Source organism: Ischnura elegans, chromosome 7 (genome assembly GCF_921293095.1).
Source record: "Ischnura elegans chromosome 7, ioIscEleg1.1, whole genome shotgun sequence".
NCBI classification, from domain to species: Eukaryota; Metazoa; Arthropoda; class Insecta; order Odonata; family Coenagrionidae; genus Ischnura; species Ischnura elegans.
In genome coordinates, this window is record NC_060252.1 from 16,237,662 (window position 1) to 16,257,326 (window position 19,665).

Genomic DNA, 19,665 nt, shown 5'->3' on the forward strand with positions numbered 1-19,665 from the left:
ATTCCCACATTCCTTCCCTGACCAGTCCGCCCCCCGAGTCTACGAGATCACAGAATCCCATTTCATAGAGTCCTGATAGTATATGTATGTGTTTTTTGCATGTTGATAATCGCTGATGCTAATGCCTCAGCAGCTCCTTTATTTCCATGTCTGTTGTGTGTTGCTTTGTGGACTGGGAAAATTTCATTTGGAGTTAGTCCAATGTTTGTTTGGCTTAAAGGTTGTCTTCCGCATGCTGATATGCTTTGTTTTATGTGTAGTATTGTACTTACTCATTCCCGTACGTTTTTTGAACATGAATCTTTTTCTCTCTCTGGATGACATCTAGGACTGGGGGAAGGGTCCTTGGAGGAAAGAGCGTAGCAGAGGGAGAAGTTCCAGTGGGTGATGGCGGAGCAATGGCCCTAACAGCAGTTGGTTGAGCAACAGCCATGCGTCCAAGGAAGTGTCTCAAACATATCATTTCCATTCACTGTGAATTTGATGACCAGTCAATGGCATGATTCATAGTTCAATGTCTGGAGGAAGTTGCAACAATAAGCAATTATGTACGCCGATGTGCCAAGATTTTCAAAATTACAGAAAAAAAACTGTTGTCGAAAGAAAATTTGATCTAAGCAAAAGGGCTGAAAGGTAAAGGAGCAAAGGTCATAAGGGTTGTAATGATAGTAGTACTTGTTAATTTGTACATATGAAATTCTCTCGCCCTTTGCCCCTCTCCTTGGAGGTAGTTGCCATTCTGTGCCTAATTGGGAGGAAGGAGGAGGAAGATATTGGCTGTGATTAGAGCTCTTTTGTGGTTGTAGTTCCTCCCTGGACATCCCAAGAAATGGTTGGCCGGGAATGTTTGCTGTATAGTTTTAATTTATTTTAATCCAGCCATCACGCACAAGCTGCTGGGTTTCTTGTGGAGAGAATATGGTCACAGTGCGCTGAAGTGGCTTCATCGGGAGTGAAAATATATGTGTGTGTGATAGAAGTATATTTTCGTAAACAGTCAAGAGTAAGTGTTTGTGTGGACGTTAGTTATGCTTGTCTGCGTGTTTGCATGTATGTGTTTAGTGGACTAGATTTTTGGACCAAGGAAGGCATCCACTCTGTGTGTCCATGTTCATTACTTTAACCCAGTGCATTTTTTAGGCACATCTAATCCTCCATTTGACTTTTCATGCTGGTTGCGTCATATTAAATTATGCTTCGTCTGTTTCGTGGCTACTTGATATTCAGGATATCCTCTCAAACTAAACCCTGTTCATATTAAATTAAATTTGAATTTGTTCCCTGTTTTAAATTGGAAGAGGTGTGTAGTAATCTGAAGGTGTACTTAAATGATTATCTTCTACAGTTTGTGTTCCAATGCTTTATGAGTGCTTCAGGAATCCCATAGTCTCTTCTAATTTCATGGAATTGGGACAGAAATGTATTTTTTGAAAATAGTTAATTTCAGCTCGACAGTTTCATCCAAATTCATGTAGTGAAGGCTCTCTGAATTTTTAAGAACATCTCTTGCACTGTTAATTATATTTAAACCCATGTTTGGAATATCACTACCATGTGTTCAAAATGGTTGATGCTGTGAATAATTGAATACTTCTTTAGGTCACTATAATTTTTTGTGGAATGAAAATGCTTTGTGTTCAATTCGGGAACAGCTTTGATTGCCTCAAATTATCACATTTGTTTCATTATTTTCAAGCTATCTATTCTAAATTTTATCAAAAATTGCTTTAAATGTGTGCTTGAATTTTTACTAATCAGTAATTATCTAAACCATTCCATTTATTTTTGATAGCTTTAGTTTCAAGATTTACCAATAGTGTTTACATAATTATGTGCTATTCGTTCTTAATGCATTCCATCAGAAAAAAATTCAATTCTGAAAATTTCCGAGAAAATGTAGCTTTAAGTAAATCCAAAGAGTGTGGTCAAAGTTATTAGCATAAATCTGCCATCTTTTCACATTCATTTTCCAGTATGTACATATCTCTGTTTTAGCCATTGTGCAATTGGCAGACTGTAATCGTTATTAAATGATCCAGATAGGAAGCTGTGATGTACATCATGCAGTTACCTTCGGTGAAGATGAAATATTTTTCTTGTTGTCATATTTCCAGTTGGGAAGTAATTCTGATTCAATGAATTAATAAACCATGTGGAGTCAAAGGGTGATGACAAACAAAGTTTGATTTTGATGGATGGTGATGTGGATATTTGGCAGATTTTTATGAGTCCGCAATTTAATCCGCTTGAAACAAGATATCATTTTTTACTAGCATATTTATTTACTGTAGAATGTGAGTATGCTAGACTAATCCATGTTGATAGTAAGAAATAACTTATGAACAAAGTGTCATATAAAATGTATCTTTCTGGAATTTAACCATGCATGTCTGTGCCATTTTGTTTTCTTATACTGGTACTATCCAGGTAAAGGTGATCCTGGGAAAAATGACCTAATTTTTATGTTTGTTTTTGCTTTCACATTGTGTGAGACGATGTGGAAGAGGGGCTTTTAATTACTGACAATATTCACCAAAGATTCAGAGAAGAAATGAGAGTTCTCAAGTTTTTTAGTTACATGCATACAGAATGTCAACATGGTACGAATATTTTAGCCATGGATGCTGGTCTGAATTATCATTGTGAAAGCATTCATGGGCTAAAATTTTCCACTACTAATATTTATTTACCCCTAAGAAGTGAACATCTTCAGTATTGAGTACCATTTGGAAATATTAAGTTTTGAAATAGACTATGTATTTGAAATTTTTAGAGTTGTTTTTAAAGGAGATTACCAGTCTTTTGTTGATCACTGACATGAATGCTGCAATATTGTTGTCGGAAAGTGATTCATCGTATTGTTATGTGAAAGTTATCGATTCGAAAGTTAGCTTCCTGCAATGAAGCCATCTGACTTTTTTTTTAAGTTTTCGCTATCTGATTTTTAAATTTCTCTCTCAGAAATATTTCAGAATGTGGTATTCCTTTATAAAATAGGGTGTGTGCATATTGCTTATGTATCTTGTATCAGGATTCATCAGTAATTGTTACATGCATTTTTTCACTTCACAGTATATAGTCCTCTTAATTTGAATATTATCTTGTTATAGCATCAGGTTTTCAGGAATCATATTTCCTTGAGTCAAGCTGTACTCAATTGTTTTTCAGCATGGTTTTCATGATTTGATTGATGGTGATGTGCATTTGAAAGGCATCCTATTGATGTAAAAAGTGCTTAATGTATATTCGCTGGATTGTGGAATCAAGATGGAGGAAAGTGCCTCCACAGTGTGCATTTGCCTAAACCTCATTGACAAAATGAGTGCTTCAGGGATCAAAGCGTGTGAGACCAATGGTGGTTGATTGGTCAAACATGCCAAGTGATTGGGGCCACAGTGTCTTGCCCATTAAAAAGTTGCCTTATGAACTCTAATGAAAATGTTTAGGAATGTCATTTATTTATAATAAAGTGGTTTTCAGAGAATGAAGTATTTTATTGCACTAATGAAAAATTTAACTATGCCCAAATTTTTTTATGAGGCACCGGCTATCATGAAGTTGTAGTATATTATCTCTGAAGTTATTATTATTATACTTAAGAGAAAGGAATAAAAGGAGTTCTGGGTTAAGAGTTGATCAGGTTATGGAGAGAGTAAGTGTCCTATACGGACATATGAGCAGTGGCTGCTGGTGCAGAAAATGAGCACTGTGCTAACCTCTTCTTCTTTTCACCTTGATCCCCAAAATGAAATATGGGAAAATGTGAAATTTACTCACTCCATTACAAGCAGCAGAACACACTCAATGCTCACATCTTTAACATAATCGATTACACAAAAAATAATGCAGCACTTGCTCCATAGTGTGATCATTTGTACTAGATACCAGAGTAGAGATAGCAGAGCAATTAACTGGCTGCACATAAACTTCCGGTGTAACCAAGTTTGGCAAATGCTGTTATTCTGTAGTCAAAGGGAAAAATGGTTTCTTCTGGTGATACTGGAGGGGTAGCACAAAGGGCGGATTTAGAATTTTTTCCGGAGGGTGGGGGAGCTCCAGGGTCTGACTGCCGAATGGTCTTCTAATATTTAGGATTAAAAAATACATGCAACAATTACTATATATACTCAACTATATTTTTCTGAGGCTTTAGGGGGATGCATCCCCTCACTCCCCCCCCACCCCCATAGTTACGCCACTGGTGGGGTGTATTTAAGGGGTTCCAGCCCCCCTCCCACAATGAGGATATTAACAGTTAAATAACTAACATAGCAGTGGCATAGCCAAGAATTTCATTTGGGGGGGGGGGGGGTCCAAAACCAGGGCAGGAAATTTTTGGAAAACAGGGTACTAACTAATGGGTTTTGAACTAATGTTAACACTTTTCAGAATCGAAAAAACTTACCATGTTAAAGAAATATTATGTAAATTCATGATTTTTCAATATTTGATTTTATTTTATGAAGGAAAATAATTGTGTTTCTATATTTCGGGGGAATACATGTTACAGTGGCGTAGCCAGGGGGGTCCGGACCCCACGGACCCCCCTAGCTACGCCACTGTAACATAGCAGTCTTAATTGTTTAATTAATCATGCGCGAGGAAATGACCGCGATATGCAATGATACTCCGCCCCCCTAACATAAGACTAAACTCCGCCCATCCATGGCAGTACTCATAGGCGGATCCAGGGGGGGGCACGGGGGCACGTGCCCCCCCCAGACCCTCAAAAATATGCAAGATTTTTAATACGGTCCCATTATCATTGCATTCGTTTTGTATTGCGAGGTATCCTTGTGCCCCACCCAGAACAAAATCCTGGATACGGCCTTGCTTGTGCCCCTCCCAGAAAAAAATCCTGGATCCGCCCCTGGCAGTACTCACCCATTACTTCCGAGGGAGACGTTTTGACACCCATCGTCGTGGGACCCATTCGACTTCTCCTGCTGACGTCGCTCGGAAGCCTTACTCGGAGCAGACGACGATTCCCTGCGCGCTTTCCGTCGCTCTCTTGTCCATCCGCTCGGCTACCAAACAATCTGCCACGCAACGCGAGGAGCAGTGAACTCTCACGTAGACATAATAGGAGAGGAACTCGAGGCTCGAGAGGAACGTCGTTTTCATTGCGAGCCCGAGATGCAGCGGAGTATCTAGGAAGTCGCATCGCGTGGAATCACTCAGAGCGGTGACGAAGAAAATCACCACGGAAGCAAGTTCAGATCAACCAAAACTCCGGCATAACTGCTCAAATTCATCTGAGCGAAAAACCCAGGGAATTTTACAACACCATCAATATCTACTTGGATTTGGAGCTCAGTTTCATCGGCGACTTGTAAGCCACTTCACGAGCACCTCAAGGATAGCACGGAAAACATCCGTGAGCCAATTCTGCGTTTTTCGCTTCACCCAACTCGAGACCACCTATCGTCTTCGCGAGCTGATTGACCGAGACGGCCCTGCTAAACCGACTTACGCTCGCCGGCGAACGTCAAATGCAATTGGCGGGGTGACGACATCGCAAGGCGAACTTCAGGGAACCGTGACGTCTGATGCGGAGGCCTTTACCTGGCCGAAGGCTGAGCTCCTCCCGCCGAAGGCAGCTGGGCGCTTTCTGAATGGGGCGAGACTGCATACATTGTACTCAGAGTGGCGCGAACAGAAATTGCGCCTGAGGAGCTGCTTGTATTCAAGGTAACCCCACGCATAGGCGACAGATAAGAGGGTAACCATTTTGTGGCAAAATAGTAATAGCAAGAAAAATGTAACTTTGGAATTATCAAAAATTGGGATGAGTCGATTCCACGTATTTTTCGATTCCGATTACGATTCCGATTCTTTAAAATCAACTCCCAATTCTCGATTTCGATTCTATCGATTCTTATTCATACTGGCAGGTAGAATATTGATTTGTCTGTATTATTGCTGTCATTAAAGTAGAAGAATTTAACGGAATAAAATAACAAAGACAGTTAAGTGACCCAAAACGTATATTTATTAAAAATAGCATATTGTTAGTAAATATAACAAAAAATAGAATTCGTTTCTAACAATATATATGCTCAGCCGTAGTAAAGTAACAAGCACAAACTATTTCAGGCATAAATAGTTAACTTTAGTATGTACAATGCACAATGGTTAAGATGTGTGGTGGCCTTTATACCCCAAACTTAAAGTCTATGTTCAAATTATTCATCTTCCTGGAATCGGAATCGACTTTAGGCGATCAACTATCGATTGCGACAATCGGTGGAAGCGAAAATTGACATTGGGAATCGACTCATCCCTTGTTAAAGATTTATTTGATGTAGCCTAAATCAGCATACTATTGATGAGTTATACTCTAGTTACACGCGATCACCACAGATGTACTGGGCTAAGGACATTGCAAGTCGGTATGGGGAAAAATTACGTAAGATGTCGTAGACTTGAGTACCACTTCGAGAGCAAAACATTTACCGAAAGTTTTGTGATGCAAATGGATAGATGGGGAAAGATACACTCGATTAGACTGTTAAATTATTCTCGGAAAATTGTCAAGATCTACGGATATCGAAGGGAGTATTAAGTCTGAAAAGTTTAAAATTCCTCAACATGCTTTTTCAATTGAATTGCATAACTCTTTGATTGTTTTTTTTCAGGAGTCTTGGGTTTATTGAAGTGACAGGATGACTCTTTAACATTCTTAGATTAATCATGAGCACTCAAACTTCTGATCTAAGCGATGGTTATCGAATATTGTAACAACTTTGTGTTGTCAATATCCGAATGAAAATTTCTACATTAATTGTAGTGTGTATTACTACAACTCTTGGGTAGGATAAAAACCAATGAAGGATAGTTGACTAAATAACAGTCCAAACTTATTGCACCGAGGACTTCCGAGAAATTCCCAAAAGGAGCATTGCATTAATATGAAACCTGAATATCTTATTAAGAGGATGCACCACCTCTTCTCAAAAGGTTGTATTTTGTCATTTTTATTGAAGTTATACTTGCTTAAAAAAGTATGCTATTGACACGATTTATCAGGGCTGAATGGATCCTTGTCAGAGTTAGCGTGTGCCTCAAATATAAATATTTAAATCTGAGATGGTACCTTGGTAAAATCTTCAATTTTGAGTTGCAGGATAACGTTAACTAGGGTCTACTTTGTATAAAAATTTCTTTGAAAATCTTTACTAGTTATGCTATTCGAAAAAAAGACCAGTCGATCGGGAATTATGCGTCATCTTGAGCTATTACAAGGGAATTAAGTAACTTTATTTATGCAGGTTTTCTCGTTTCTCTTCAAACCAAAAGAAGATCTTTCGCTTGATGTTCCATTTCATAATTTTAAAGTCCTTCCGTAAACCGAAAGCGATTATCTTCCTTATTATTTCTTCACGAATGTTGATTTTTCCAATCATCCTTGCAAGGCTTGGATACATTTTCGTTTGACGGGATCTCCTTGGGTAAGGAATATGCGGTAAAATAAATACCTTTTTTCGCAGTAGCATTTTTATTATCATCATTGAGTTGTTTTTACAATATATTTTTCAAGAAAAACTTGATATCAATTACGTACACTGGTCAGATTTTAATAGTACATTCTCTGGGCAAACAGCATTGCATTTTTTCGTTACATTAATGAAAAGTGATGTGTACAAGATATCTCAGGAGATTTCAAGATAGATTTTTACGTGGAGAGACATTACTCACGAAGGCAACTCATCGGTGTTTCTTAGAAGTCAAACATTGCATGTCTTAAGACCTCCACATATTGTTTTTAAGGAGAATTAGCTACATAGAAAAATTATTTACAAATGTACTTTTTCCTGGTAATTGCCATTATTCAAAGATTGGAGGACACATGTTATGGAGAGGGGTCTACTTAATAAAGTCTACACGTTCCGTTGAATATATCTTGATTCAAAAAGGCTTCGTCTTTTTTTCAAAATTAGAACGGATGTTTAATCACCTGGGTTTTTTTCACGAGTGAAAAATCCCTGCCAGAGAAGGATTGTTGGAAGGTTACTTCATTATAAATTGATCTCAAGAAGGGGATACCCATATTAAAAAGTAATAATTGCCTATTGTTATTGTCTTTTTATTAATAAACTACAAGGTTCTACACCCTTATCCTCTTTTTAACACCTCAGTCTTAGCAAACACAAAAATATAAGTCATTTTTTGTGTGTGAGAATATATATCATCCACGAGCAACAAGGGAGTTTCATATACTTTGTAATTGGTAATAATGGTTTTAGAGCCTGAAAAAACGTATACAAAAAATTGACGTCTTCATGGTCACTGAATTTGGCGATGGACTGTGTAAAAACACTTAAAACAATCGGAATGTATATATATTATGTAAATCATCAGTTCACAGGAAAGAGAGTAATCTTGTATTTGTGCCAGCGTCAATGGGCTATCGTCATAGAGTCGGTGGAAGAGCACCATTTGAGTTGCCAACGGAGGATAAAAGCTTTACTTCTTCAAAATATGTGCGTATGCGTTTGATTGTCTGGCGAGAGAACTCATCTCGAGCCAGGGATTATCTCTTTTCGTAATTCATAAATTTGACAGGCTGGATCTTCGAACAGAAATTGGCGGTCTTTATAACGACACTGTCTTATTCTAGGATTGGCGTAAAACAATAAAGCCTGAGAAATAAAAATGTCGATAACTCTAATTTAACGTTGAATTTAAGAGGTAGGAATAGTGACTGTAAATTATAATTTTACTCAAATCCTAGAATCCATGTAATTTCCCATCTGGAAGTAAAATTTGCTAGGTGTGATATCATTGAATCCATATTCGTGCATAATAAATTAGTTAATAGGAACATTTTTCGGTTTGCTGACTATACTGTCGGAATTTAAAAATAGAATTTAAGTTTAGAATAAATTAGGATTTTTACTGCTTATGAAGGAAAAAAATGATGCTGCAAAAAAGTCATATCTTTTCCATTTAACAGAAACTCCCTAAATTTTATTCCGAGGGTTGTAGTGCCAGAAATAAGTTACAACGTGGAAACTATGTAACTTATAGTGCAATTGAACATTTTGTTACGCCAAAATAATCTTCTTATAAAACCATTTGGGTCCTTAATGATGCATATCATTGGAAGACTCATGTTGTAAACTTTATCTTTTGGCTGCTGCTTTGCTGTTTCACTGCGTATAAAATATAATCGTGAAATCTAACTTATCTAACTTACTTATCTAACTCTTAAACAAGAATTCATCAAACAAATATTTGAATCTCAATTGATGAGTTGAAAAAAATTGTTTATTCTCCTCATATGAAAACATAGGTTTCATTGTTACTCAGTTTATGATCTGGAATATACATATTTTTAAGAACCGACGGATAAATTGGGATATATTTGTACATAGCGAATTAAAAATGTCGAATCATCGATAACTAACGTTTTATTAGCTTTGAAAATAGAGGAAACAGCATAGGTATAGCATCCGTTTAGGTAATTGTATCCGTGTAATAGGTAATTATCCGTTTAGGTAATTTAGCAGTCGCGAAGTTAAAGTTCTCCCAATTTAACTCTCAAAACTTGAGAAACCTTTTCCTTCTGAAAAGAAAGTCATGAAATTAGTTGAAGAAATTGCTTCCGGCTAAAATACTAGAAGACATCACCCTCAATTCATTTGATTACAAAATATTACATGAACGACGAAGTGAGCCATTTAAATATGGCATTTAAGCTATAAAATTAACAACAAAAAATCAATCTGAAAAATTTCGGTTGCCAATTTAATTTAGTATTGATACCTGATTGTAATTGATAGATGTCGTACTTCAGCGTTATAACAATCAAGTTGGATATGGATTACTGAAAGTGCCATTAACTCCAGTATCAAATATTTTGTCATAGTACAGTATATTAAAGTTTTAATTGAAAGGGAAAATTTTTGGAGGGAATCCGAAGGAGTCATATTTAAATAATAATTGAGTAATACCGAAGGATAGAGGGGAAGAAATGCTATTTAAAATATACAAAAACAGCTTCCAAAGAGGGAGAAATTTTTTCAGAGTAACCTATAGGGTCCCCTGAGGTAAATGCAGTACCCTGTGGCTGCTTAGTTTGCACCTTGAGTGAAAGTCACATAGACCTCGGCTGCAGTGGTGACATCTAGCGACTGACACGCGAGACCCCCCTTTTTAGACGACGCTCGGCGAAAAAGTTTCGACATTCATGCCCCCTCCGAAATGAGAGAATAAAGAAAGATATTTGGATACTGAATGGATCACATTTGTTTTTTTTAGGTATTATGTATGTACACATAAGTTTAACATTTCACGTGTAAATATGTTTTGTTTATATGTAAGTATAACATGTATGCGGGAACAAGCGAGCAACACGACACGCTTTTACACGTTTTCCATTTATTTTGGTCCTCGAGAAATAGATTTAGAGCTTTTAATCCTCCGTCCGCCCCCCAGATACTTGATATAACTTGGCAGTGCGACGCTGCGCGCAACCGTTCCCATTTGATCCGCCCGATTCACTTTTCCGAAAGTTCGCAATCCGCTCCCCCAACAAATAGGAGACCTCTTATGTATGTATGTATTTATATATATGCTTTCATGTGTATACACATCTTTTAAACCCTTTTAAATCCATTTGCCTAACTACTTGCGCAGCGCGTGCCACATGGCTATCGGTTTCCTTAGGGAGGACAGCATTTGCGACCAATGGGATAGCGCCTTCCCAGTCGCCTGGGAACCGACGATCACGTGACCCACGGACCGCGCTGCACCGCGACCCACGCCTCCCTCAACCGCGATGTCGCTGCTGTCGGCCACCGTCACCCTCAGTTGGATGGTCTGCAGGTAGATGGAAGAAGCAGCGGCGACAGCAAATCCATCGACGTAACGGGAAGAAAAAGAGAGGAAAAAAAACATGAGACAAAGTGACACACTAATAATATAAGAGATGAAAGCAGACCAGCGATATCTCTGATGTGCAAGCGATATGGAATTTTGCTACTCCACAGAAATATATGTCTTTAATGTGGTTTTATAGATAAATTTTTGTCATACGCTGCCACTGATGATTCATGATATTTTATCCGAGTTTTTAATTTATTAAAATGTGTCAATTCCGTGTTTCATGATGGATGCCATGTGTATTTTTCATACTGTTTATTATTTCTTAGAATGCAAACATAATGTGCCACCTGAAAATAGTCAATTTGCACGGAGCCAAGTAATAATAAAATCGTGATATATTATATTTTAAAAGGAATTGAATCAGCTTTTTTGAAATCATATCGAGGCTAGCTACGATATCATCGTATTACTGTTACACGAAATTTAAGGCGATATTTCAATAAAAGCAATGGTGGCGAGCGTGACTTCGTGGAACTCCATTATCGTAGGAGTTGAAGGAATAAAAACTTTTACTTTTTCCACATGGTGATTTCTTTTGTTCGACCATGGTTTCGGTCGTGCGTAAAATTTTCAAGGCGTCACTTCGAAAATATTACGTTGTGACGAAACCATGGTCGCAAAAGAAAAATTTCACGTGGAAAAAGCAAAGTTTTTATTCCTTCAACTCCTACGATTATTCAATCTTCCGAGGCATGTTAAGGATGCTCACTCAAATCATTCTAATCTAGTAAATGAGACGAGTTCAGCTTTAACAGGTACCGACAAAGTTTCAATCCAATTGAACGAATTGAGCCTCACTCGAGCACGTGGGCCGACGGAAGCCACAACAATGGACGCGTTCGCAGCGTTCCGAGAGCACGTGCGCCGAATGTCCGCGACAAAAAGGCGAAGCGAAAACAGCGGACTTTCCCCTTCTCTCCTCCGGGAGATGCAAATGAAGGAGCAGCCGCTCCTCTTGTGTCGCTTCGATACGAATCCGAGCAACCACTCGGAGCGAAGGAACCCTCGAGTTTGCCTCTCACTCCCAACTGACCGCGCGCCCGTTGGCCACCATTTTGTCGACGGAAACATGACGCGCATTTTATATTTACGACTGTGACACGAACGATAAATATTATATTGCTCAGTCACTCAGTGATTCAAACCGAAGGTTGGTTAAGATAGGTGATGGTAGAGCTCACCCCAGACTTAGTCACAGGAGTGTATATATCGCGCATTCAAGATAGTGGGGGGACAGTTTCCTCATTCACTCATTCGGTCATTCAGTGATTCAAACGGAATTTTGGTTTAAAAACGTGAGGTTAGAGCTCACCGCAGACGTAGCCACAGGCATGGGCCTACCCAGCAAGGGGCAGTGGGAGCAAAAATCGACCTCGATCGAAAAACCCCCCTAGAAGCAAAAATCGCAAAAGTCTTTAAGCAAAATCAGTACTGAATTGAAACGAAAGTATTCAAAAAATTGTCTTTAAACCCACGAAAAATGATATGCATTAGCATAAGATATGTAACAAAAAAAAAACTATTTTTTCAAGGAAAGACTCTCATAAACTAATGCCACAACTTGGTTTGCCCATCCCCCCCCCCCTTAGACCATGGCCTGCCCCTCCCTAGTTATGATCCTGGGTTCGCCCTTGGCCACAGGCGTAAATATCACAAATATTTTTTCTACAACTGTGACCCAAACGATACGAACGATAAATATACTAATGCTCAGTCACTCGGCGATTCAAAACTAAGGATGGCTTTGGTAGGTGAGGGAAGAGCTCTGTGAAGAAATCCTCTGGAACAACTTCCTGGTTGCTTAGAGGAGAAAAAAAGTCAGGACATAAACATGACCGCTGTATTCTTGTTTTGGTCTCTTCGCACCAGGGGGCAGTCGCGGCGTGCTTTGAGCCTCTCACTCGTCCATCTCTTCTTCCCCTCGAGAGAGACGTGATTGTCAAAGAAGGAAAAATCGATTCGATTCGATCTGCGGCGGCCATTGTCTCCACCTCCAATGATGAGGATGCCTGCAGGGGGCTCTGACTGAGTGCAGCTACGCCCTCCCGTCGCGTCGTCGTGGGCAGAAATATCGGCCGATAGCGGGGCAGAGGGAGGCGAAAAGAGTGGAGTAGCGTACTGCACACGTCTCGAATGCTCTCCAGTTCGAGTGCGAACGCATACAGGGAAACCTCCCGTACTCATTGAGTATGTGAAGATTTAAATAATTCAATCGATGCATATTGAAGTTGTTGAGGCCTTTTGCCTTTTTGGAATTCCATTTTATGTTAGGGAGAATAAAAAAAAACTTTGCTTTCTACAATTTAACCTTGATCGTCGACTATTTTCGATACAATATATCACTTTCAAGACTAGTCTCTAGTCACAGTTTCGACGCACTGTATTATTTTCAAGACTAGTGATGAGAGACTAGTCTTGAAAATAAAAAGAGATACAGTGTATCGAAACTAGTTGATGATTGATGGTCAAGTTGTAGAAACCAAAGTTTATTCGTTTACTAACTTAATTTAACCGATGCAATTTCAATCAACTTGAGTAGCTACTCACCTGACGGGAAACCTTCTCTTAAAGAAGTTCAGCTACATCGGGCTACATAGAAGCAATTGTTACGGCCTATACTTTGTGAAATTATTATCGTTCATAGTCCGAGAAATACTTTTGCATAGTATCCACCGGAAACCCCAATTTTTTCTGAAGTTCTCCATCATTATTCGAATCACGACTTAATTCTCCTTGTGCAACTGAAGCTCTGTTACACGAGCGAATTTTCTCTGCAAGAGGGATATGGCGGACGGTTACCGCAGGATGTTCCATGAAGGTGTTTGGTGGGTTCTCAGGAAGTTTAGGGGGGGGCGAGTGGAATCGAATGAGGGGTCAGTGAGGGACTGATCCGGAATGCGTCATTTAGGGGGATGCCTCGACATCCCTTTCCCTCTCATCCAAAGGGCCTCTTATCTCTCTGTCGGTTGGCATTACCTCTCCTCGATGGCATCTACATATAATGGCGTGGAATCATAAGAGAGCGCATCAGCGACAAGTGGATTCATTCACAAAGACGCGAAGTCGCAGTTCTTAAAAAAGAATTTGTTTAATGGAAGGGGAAGATGAACTGCGACGAAAAATTATTTTAATTTTTTAAAAATCACTTAGGGTGGAGAAAAATTATGTCCCGAAGTTTTAACCCTGGATGGCTGATGCCAGTAGAAACCAAAACTACCAATGCTGTTCCGGTAAAAAACGGACAATTTTTAAACTACAGAAACTTTGAGCCAAGCACTCCAATTGGCTGCGAGTTTGCCCTGTTGATGGATGCTCTGTACAACTCATTTCGAAGACTTCATTGGACTTCGAAGGCTCTACCTGCGTTTGCCTTTGCCTTCGTCCAAAGCACTCGTCATCAGGGCAAACTCGCAGCCAATCGGAGCGCTTGGCTTAAAGTTTCTGTAATTTAAAATGGAGCGTTTTCTACTTGAACAGCACTGGTGATTTTGGTTCCTACTGGCATCAGCTATCCATACAGCTTTCGTGGCATAATATTTCTCCGCCCTGTATTTATTTTTCCACTGCTTCGAAAAGAGCTCTTGACGGTCTTAGCAAGGGGTTTAAATGCTAATAATAAAGAATAGAGACACCAATGCACTAGATAGGAGCCACCTAACCAGGCGGCAATCGAATACGCGACCTTCGGATTGGCAGGGGCAGTGGCGTAGCGAGGGTGGGGGTGTCCGGACCCTCCCCCCCCCCCCCCAAATATTGATGCCTCCTCTGCACCAACACTCAACAATCGCCCACCGAATCAAATCCAGTCATCTAATACTACTAGGGATACTAGATGAGCGGATTTGATTTGGTGGGCGATTGTTGAGCGTTTGTGAAGAGGAGGTATCGATATAAAAGCGCACTTACTTTGCATCAAAAAAGAAAACCATATATTGAAAAATCATGAATTTAGAAAAGATTTATTTGGAATATGAAGTTTTTTTTTCGATTATGAAAAGTGTTAAAATTAGTTTAAAACCCTCTACTAAGTACCCTGTTTTTCAAAAATTTTCCTTCCTGGTTTTGGATCCCGCTGAACAAAATTCCTGGCTACGCTACTGGACAGGGGTGGATTTAACCCCACTGCCTCCGTGGCGATGTGCGGCTAGTTAACGTAAAAGAGTATATGTTATGTACTCATGTATACTCTTTTATGTTGCGACGTTTGTCATTGCTCACGCGGTAGCGACCGCTGTTTCTGTTCACTATGTTTTCTTCCACCAATGTTAGAGAACAGAACTCTCGCGGAATTGAGTTGGTGACGAGCTGGAGGAGGCGGGGAGTCAGTCTGTCGCCGCGAGGCCAAGTGAGTACCTCCTGATCAGTGCATTCTTCGGTTCGGTGGAAAGTATCCGATTTTTGGTTATTTTATGTTTCTCCCCACGTGTCCCGATGATGAGGATAGCCGTCGGGAGGTTGTGAGGACGATCCCGGCCTAACCTGAGAGAACTCCTACTTCCTTTAAGAATTGATTACCAAAAAAAGAATCCACATTCCCTCCTTTCCCTAGTATGGGCGGAAACTTATCCCTTTTACATTTACTGGGGCCCAACCAATTCTCATTCTCGTTCGACATGGACCCAACTCCGTTGAGCATAAAGCAAACGTTATACAATGTCTGTCAGCCATTCTATGCTATTGTTGCCGCCCACTTTTGATGAGTTGGTGACGCCATCGGAGTTCTGGTTCATTTACTAAACAGGGACTAGCCTTTCATTGAAGGAAGGAATTACTCATAAGAATGCAGGCAATCACGAATGACGGGAGGCGCATTCCGAGGAGTAAGTGAGAAGTGGTAACGCTCACGGAATAAGGTCGTGACGTCATCAACTCGCCTGCAAATGGGTTTAGTAGACCGTCGATTTTTCACCGCAAAAGGCTCCAATAGAAAGTGACGGATATAAAATCGGAAATATAAGGATCTCTTTATTTTTACCACTCTATCCCAATGGCCAGAAACAAAAAAATTAGAACGGTCCCATCCATATGCGGAGTTAGGAGGACGAGGGGGGCACGTGTCCCCCCAGACGCTTAAAAAAATAGACAAGACTTTTAATACGGTTATCACTACGTTCGTTTCGAGAAATCGATTCATCCAAAAAACGATTTCTCGAAAAATCGATTTTGATCGTCATTTTTCCATCGCTAAACCCGACCTGACGAGTGAATGTGGCCCTTGATCGCTCATTGCATGATGGGATCCCTTGGTTGGTGCCCACGAAGCACAAAGAGTGGTGCTCGGGTGGTGGTGCCAGGGAGGGGAATGGGAGTTGGTCGCGGTTCCCTTGAAACGCCTTTTCAAATCTTTCTCCCTTCTTCTCCGTCCTCCAATCCATCCGTTTCACAATACCACTCCAGCTCACCCTTCCCACTCCCTCTGCCACTCTCATCCAACTTCATCACACTGCCACTCAAACTTATAGGAGAGTTCACACCAAACAAAGTGCACCACTCTAAATTAATTAGTATTTTAGCCTTTCACTGTTTAAACAGTTTTTATTATTTCAAATACTGCTTTCTCCTCATGAGAATTTGAACTCTACCAGAAATATACATTTTATCGAGTAATTAAGTTACTAGTATTTAACTCTTTTAACATAAAATATTCTCTTCATACAGCCTTCTTAAAATTCTGTTATTACTATATACTATCACGTCCGGAAAAATCATATTTCGTACAATTAAATTGCAAGCTCTGCAAATAGATTAGATACAATAAAAATATCTTGCGTTCTCGCATTTAGTGTTGTTGGTTGTGTTGACTGTGCACATTGCTTAAATTTTTTCCTAAAATGGATAGTGTTTAAAGGGTCATGGATGCCTATACTGGCCTCAGTAGGGAATCCACTGGGTGGCATATTATTCTTGCAGGCGGAAATGGAGATAGCAGGTTCGATTTCCGCTTTTGTAGAACGGAATCAAGGCATGGTGTATGTGATTAACATCTAGGTATTGAGTTCCCATTAATTTGCGTATCCTGTAAGCGGCATTATTATATTGCGTACAATAAGTTTCAATTTTCGCATCCTTATTACTACTACAAGCCAGTGTTCTCATACCTACAAATTTATTAGAAATACGAAGGTCAATTTTTAAATGAAAGCAAGGTCCTACCAGATGCAAAATCGAGATGGGGTTTGGTAGGCAGCCGGCTGAGCCTGAATTTAATCGGTGATTAGTCGTTGAGAATAGCTGTACCGGCCGTATTAGCTCACTGGTTTCCGATGACTCCGTCAGAGCGCGGGCTCATTTCCTACCGCTCCGCAAAAAGGCAGTGTGCGGTATGACTCGTAATCAGCCGATCGACTATGTTCAGGTACGGAAGCAATTTCACGGGACTGTAATTAAGGTAATGACTCGATTGAAAGAGGTACAGGAAGGATGATGACGACTCAGATTACGAACTATAATACCGTATATTACTGAAATACTGATAATAAAAATAAAACTTATAGACTGAATCAGTCATAGCGCCAGCGCCGTAGCGACGGAATTGACAGTAATATCAGGGTATCCGGAGTATCGGTGTCCGAGTTTGCAGGACTTTAGTGTGACGAGTGTGCTGCGCCCGCTCTCAGCGGGCTTCTCCCGCTATTTTCAATGCAGGTCCACAGAGGGATAGGCGCGTTTCTAATTTTAAAATGTAGAAAATAAGGCAGGGTCTTATGTACAAATTTAATTGGAATGTTCATGTACAAATTGAGGTCAGAGGACCTCTTTAAACACAGCATTGGAAGTAATTACACTATCCTCTGCTAAACGCACATGATGACTCATACTTACGTATCAACAGGAGACTTGAATGTGGAATCAGCCGCATTTTGATAAAACTTATTTAAAGAATGCGAGATATTGTTGCAAATGAAAAAATGTATCAGTTTGTGCGCCGTTAACGTCAGGAATATTTACAGGTTTTTTTTTGTTTTTTAATTATTTAAAAACCAATTTTAGGAAACAATAGCAATATTTAGGAAGTAAGATATGCCGTTGCATGTTCTCTGACAAATTCTGTGCATTTTGGTACCTCATTAGTAGAGTTTGGTTGCGTATAAGTTGAGAAAAAGGTATCTATACAGTAGAAATAATATAGAAGATAGTGGGTGTCTCACCTGGAGTGCGTGCGCCGGCACGCTGAAGATCATGGCTTCATTGAAGATGGGACTCCGCTCTCCTTTTCTCGCCGTCGTCCGCTTTTTGTGCACTTTCTTGCCGCGCTGCAGCAGGTACACCTGCCGAGGAAGGACCATCAATATCAGTCGGAGCTCTTTACCGAAAGTTCCCATAAAAGAAATACATTTTTGACTATTTAAACGAGGGCTTATGTCATTCAATACGTCTTTGCATTGGTATTATAGAAGTGTCTATAGTATTCTAGAAGATTCTACTACTAGGAAGGGTGTGTCAGGAATTAAAGGAAATCGATCATTTAATATATTTGCTCGTCCTTTAGGGTATGAGTTTGGCTTTGTAAGCAAGGAGTTTGAGGCAGTAAGCAAAAGCCATAGTGTGGCGTATAGTATATAAATTTGACTGTTAAATAAGAATGAAATCCTGAAAAGGATAAAGGATACGAATAATATTTTCATCTAATCATTTGATGAAGTGCTGAGTTTTTAAACGAGGGCTCCGGGTTGAAATCCACGGTGAAACCTTCGTTAACCCACAAATGATAATCCTTGAAGGGCCAGGGGGGCACAGGGAAAGAAACTATCCCACCCTACCTTTCCCCAGAAGGGCCAGACCCGTAATTTTGACGAGTAACATCTACTAACTTAATCATATTGCCTGGAGTTTTTTCTATCGTCTTCATTTTTTCTGGCTTTTATTTATTTTTTATGGTACGTAATCTGTTGAAAAACAGTTTAACTTTTTCTCATAGAAATAGATTTATACTACATGTCTACTTTAAAAGACAGCAAAACCAGTCAAAATAACGGGGTGAGCGTTTCTCTTTTGTTAGTAACGGCAACGCATGTCTTATTCAGAAAATCACTACACTGTGTTACGTCTGACCATTTTGAGACTTTAATGCAGCTTTACATTCCTAATTACATTTTTAATGGAAATAAGCAGCATGTCTACCGTAATGAGTGGCGTGAGGTAGGCCAGGACAGGGGAGCGAAGTGACCTCGATTGATTTAAAACTTAAACTGTAAGATGATTTGAAAAAAGTATTCAGTTGTACAGATATGTAAAGGAAATGTTTATATTTAGTGAAGTTACGCATTAATTTTAACGCAGACTTAGAAATATTTAAAATAATAATTACCAGTCAATATCAGGGGTAATGGTCCTTCTAAGTAACCATACGACGCCGGTCCTTCTAGTATTAACACTGAACGGTGTGACATTACGCTAATTAGTCTGGGATGAGTTTTATCCTCAGCTATCCCAACGATACATATAGTTTTATCAATATATGATTTACATGCACTGTGTAATCTCCTAAAGAGGGTACATCACTCTCACTCCACTGTTTTTTTCATGACGTACTTTAAAACTAATGCGAATATATTGGAATTTACATAACATACGTAGATGATCCCCATAATCATTGGCCAGTATATTAATTATGAAATTTTTATCCCCTTTTTTCTCGTGGGAAATATTTTTGCATTTCAGTTACTGGATATTATTGACCAGGATTCGCCCTGTACGCTCTGACAATATGAAGATGATAGCTGATATTTTAACCATGTTAATGCCGCGGGCAGGTATGTCGGTTTTTTCTTCGAA

The 19,665-nt window shown here is 39.5% G+C and overlaps 2 protein-coding genes across 3 annotated transcripts in view; one reads left to right on the plus strand and one right to left on the minus strand.

The window, feature by feature from the left end:
* Positions 1-3,484, plus strand: part of LOC124162881 (phospholipid-transporting ATPase VD) — a 259,032-nt gene extending 255,548 nt beyond the window's left edge. For both annotated transcript variants that reach the window (XM_046539574.1, XM_046539575.1), the window contains exon 21: positions 329-3,484. In XM_046539574.1, the coding sequence (XP_046395530.1) occupies positions 329-422 (94 nt within the window). In that variant the 3' untranslated portion in view covers positions 423-3,484. The remainder of the gene's footprint in view (positions 1-328) is intronic.
* Positions 3,485-7,490: 4,006 nt separating this feature from the next.
* Positions 7,491-19,665, minus strand: part of LOC124162539 (synaptotagmin-3-like) — a 269,510-nt gene continuing 257,335 nt past the window's right edge. Inside the window, exons 7-8 of the mRNA XM_046539114.1 lie at positions 18,039-18,158; positions 7,491-10,824 (exon numbers count right to left, since the gene is read on the minus strand). Coding sequence (XP_046395070.1) covers positions 10,630-10,824; positions 18,039-18,158 — 315 coding nt within the window. The 3' untranslated portion in view covers positions 7,491-10,629. The remainder of the gene's footprint in view (positions 10,825-18,038; positions 18,159-19,665) is intronic.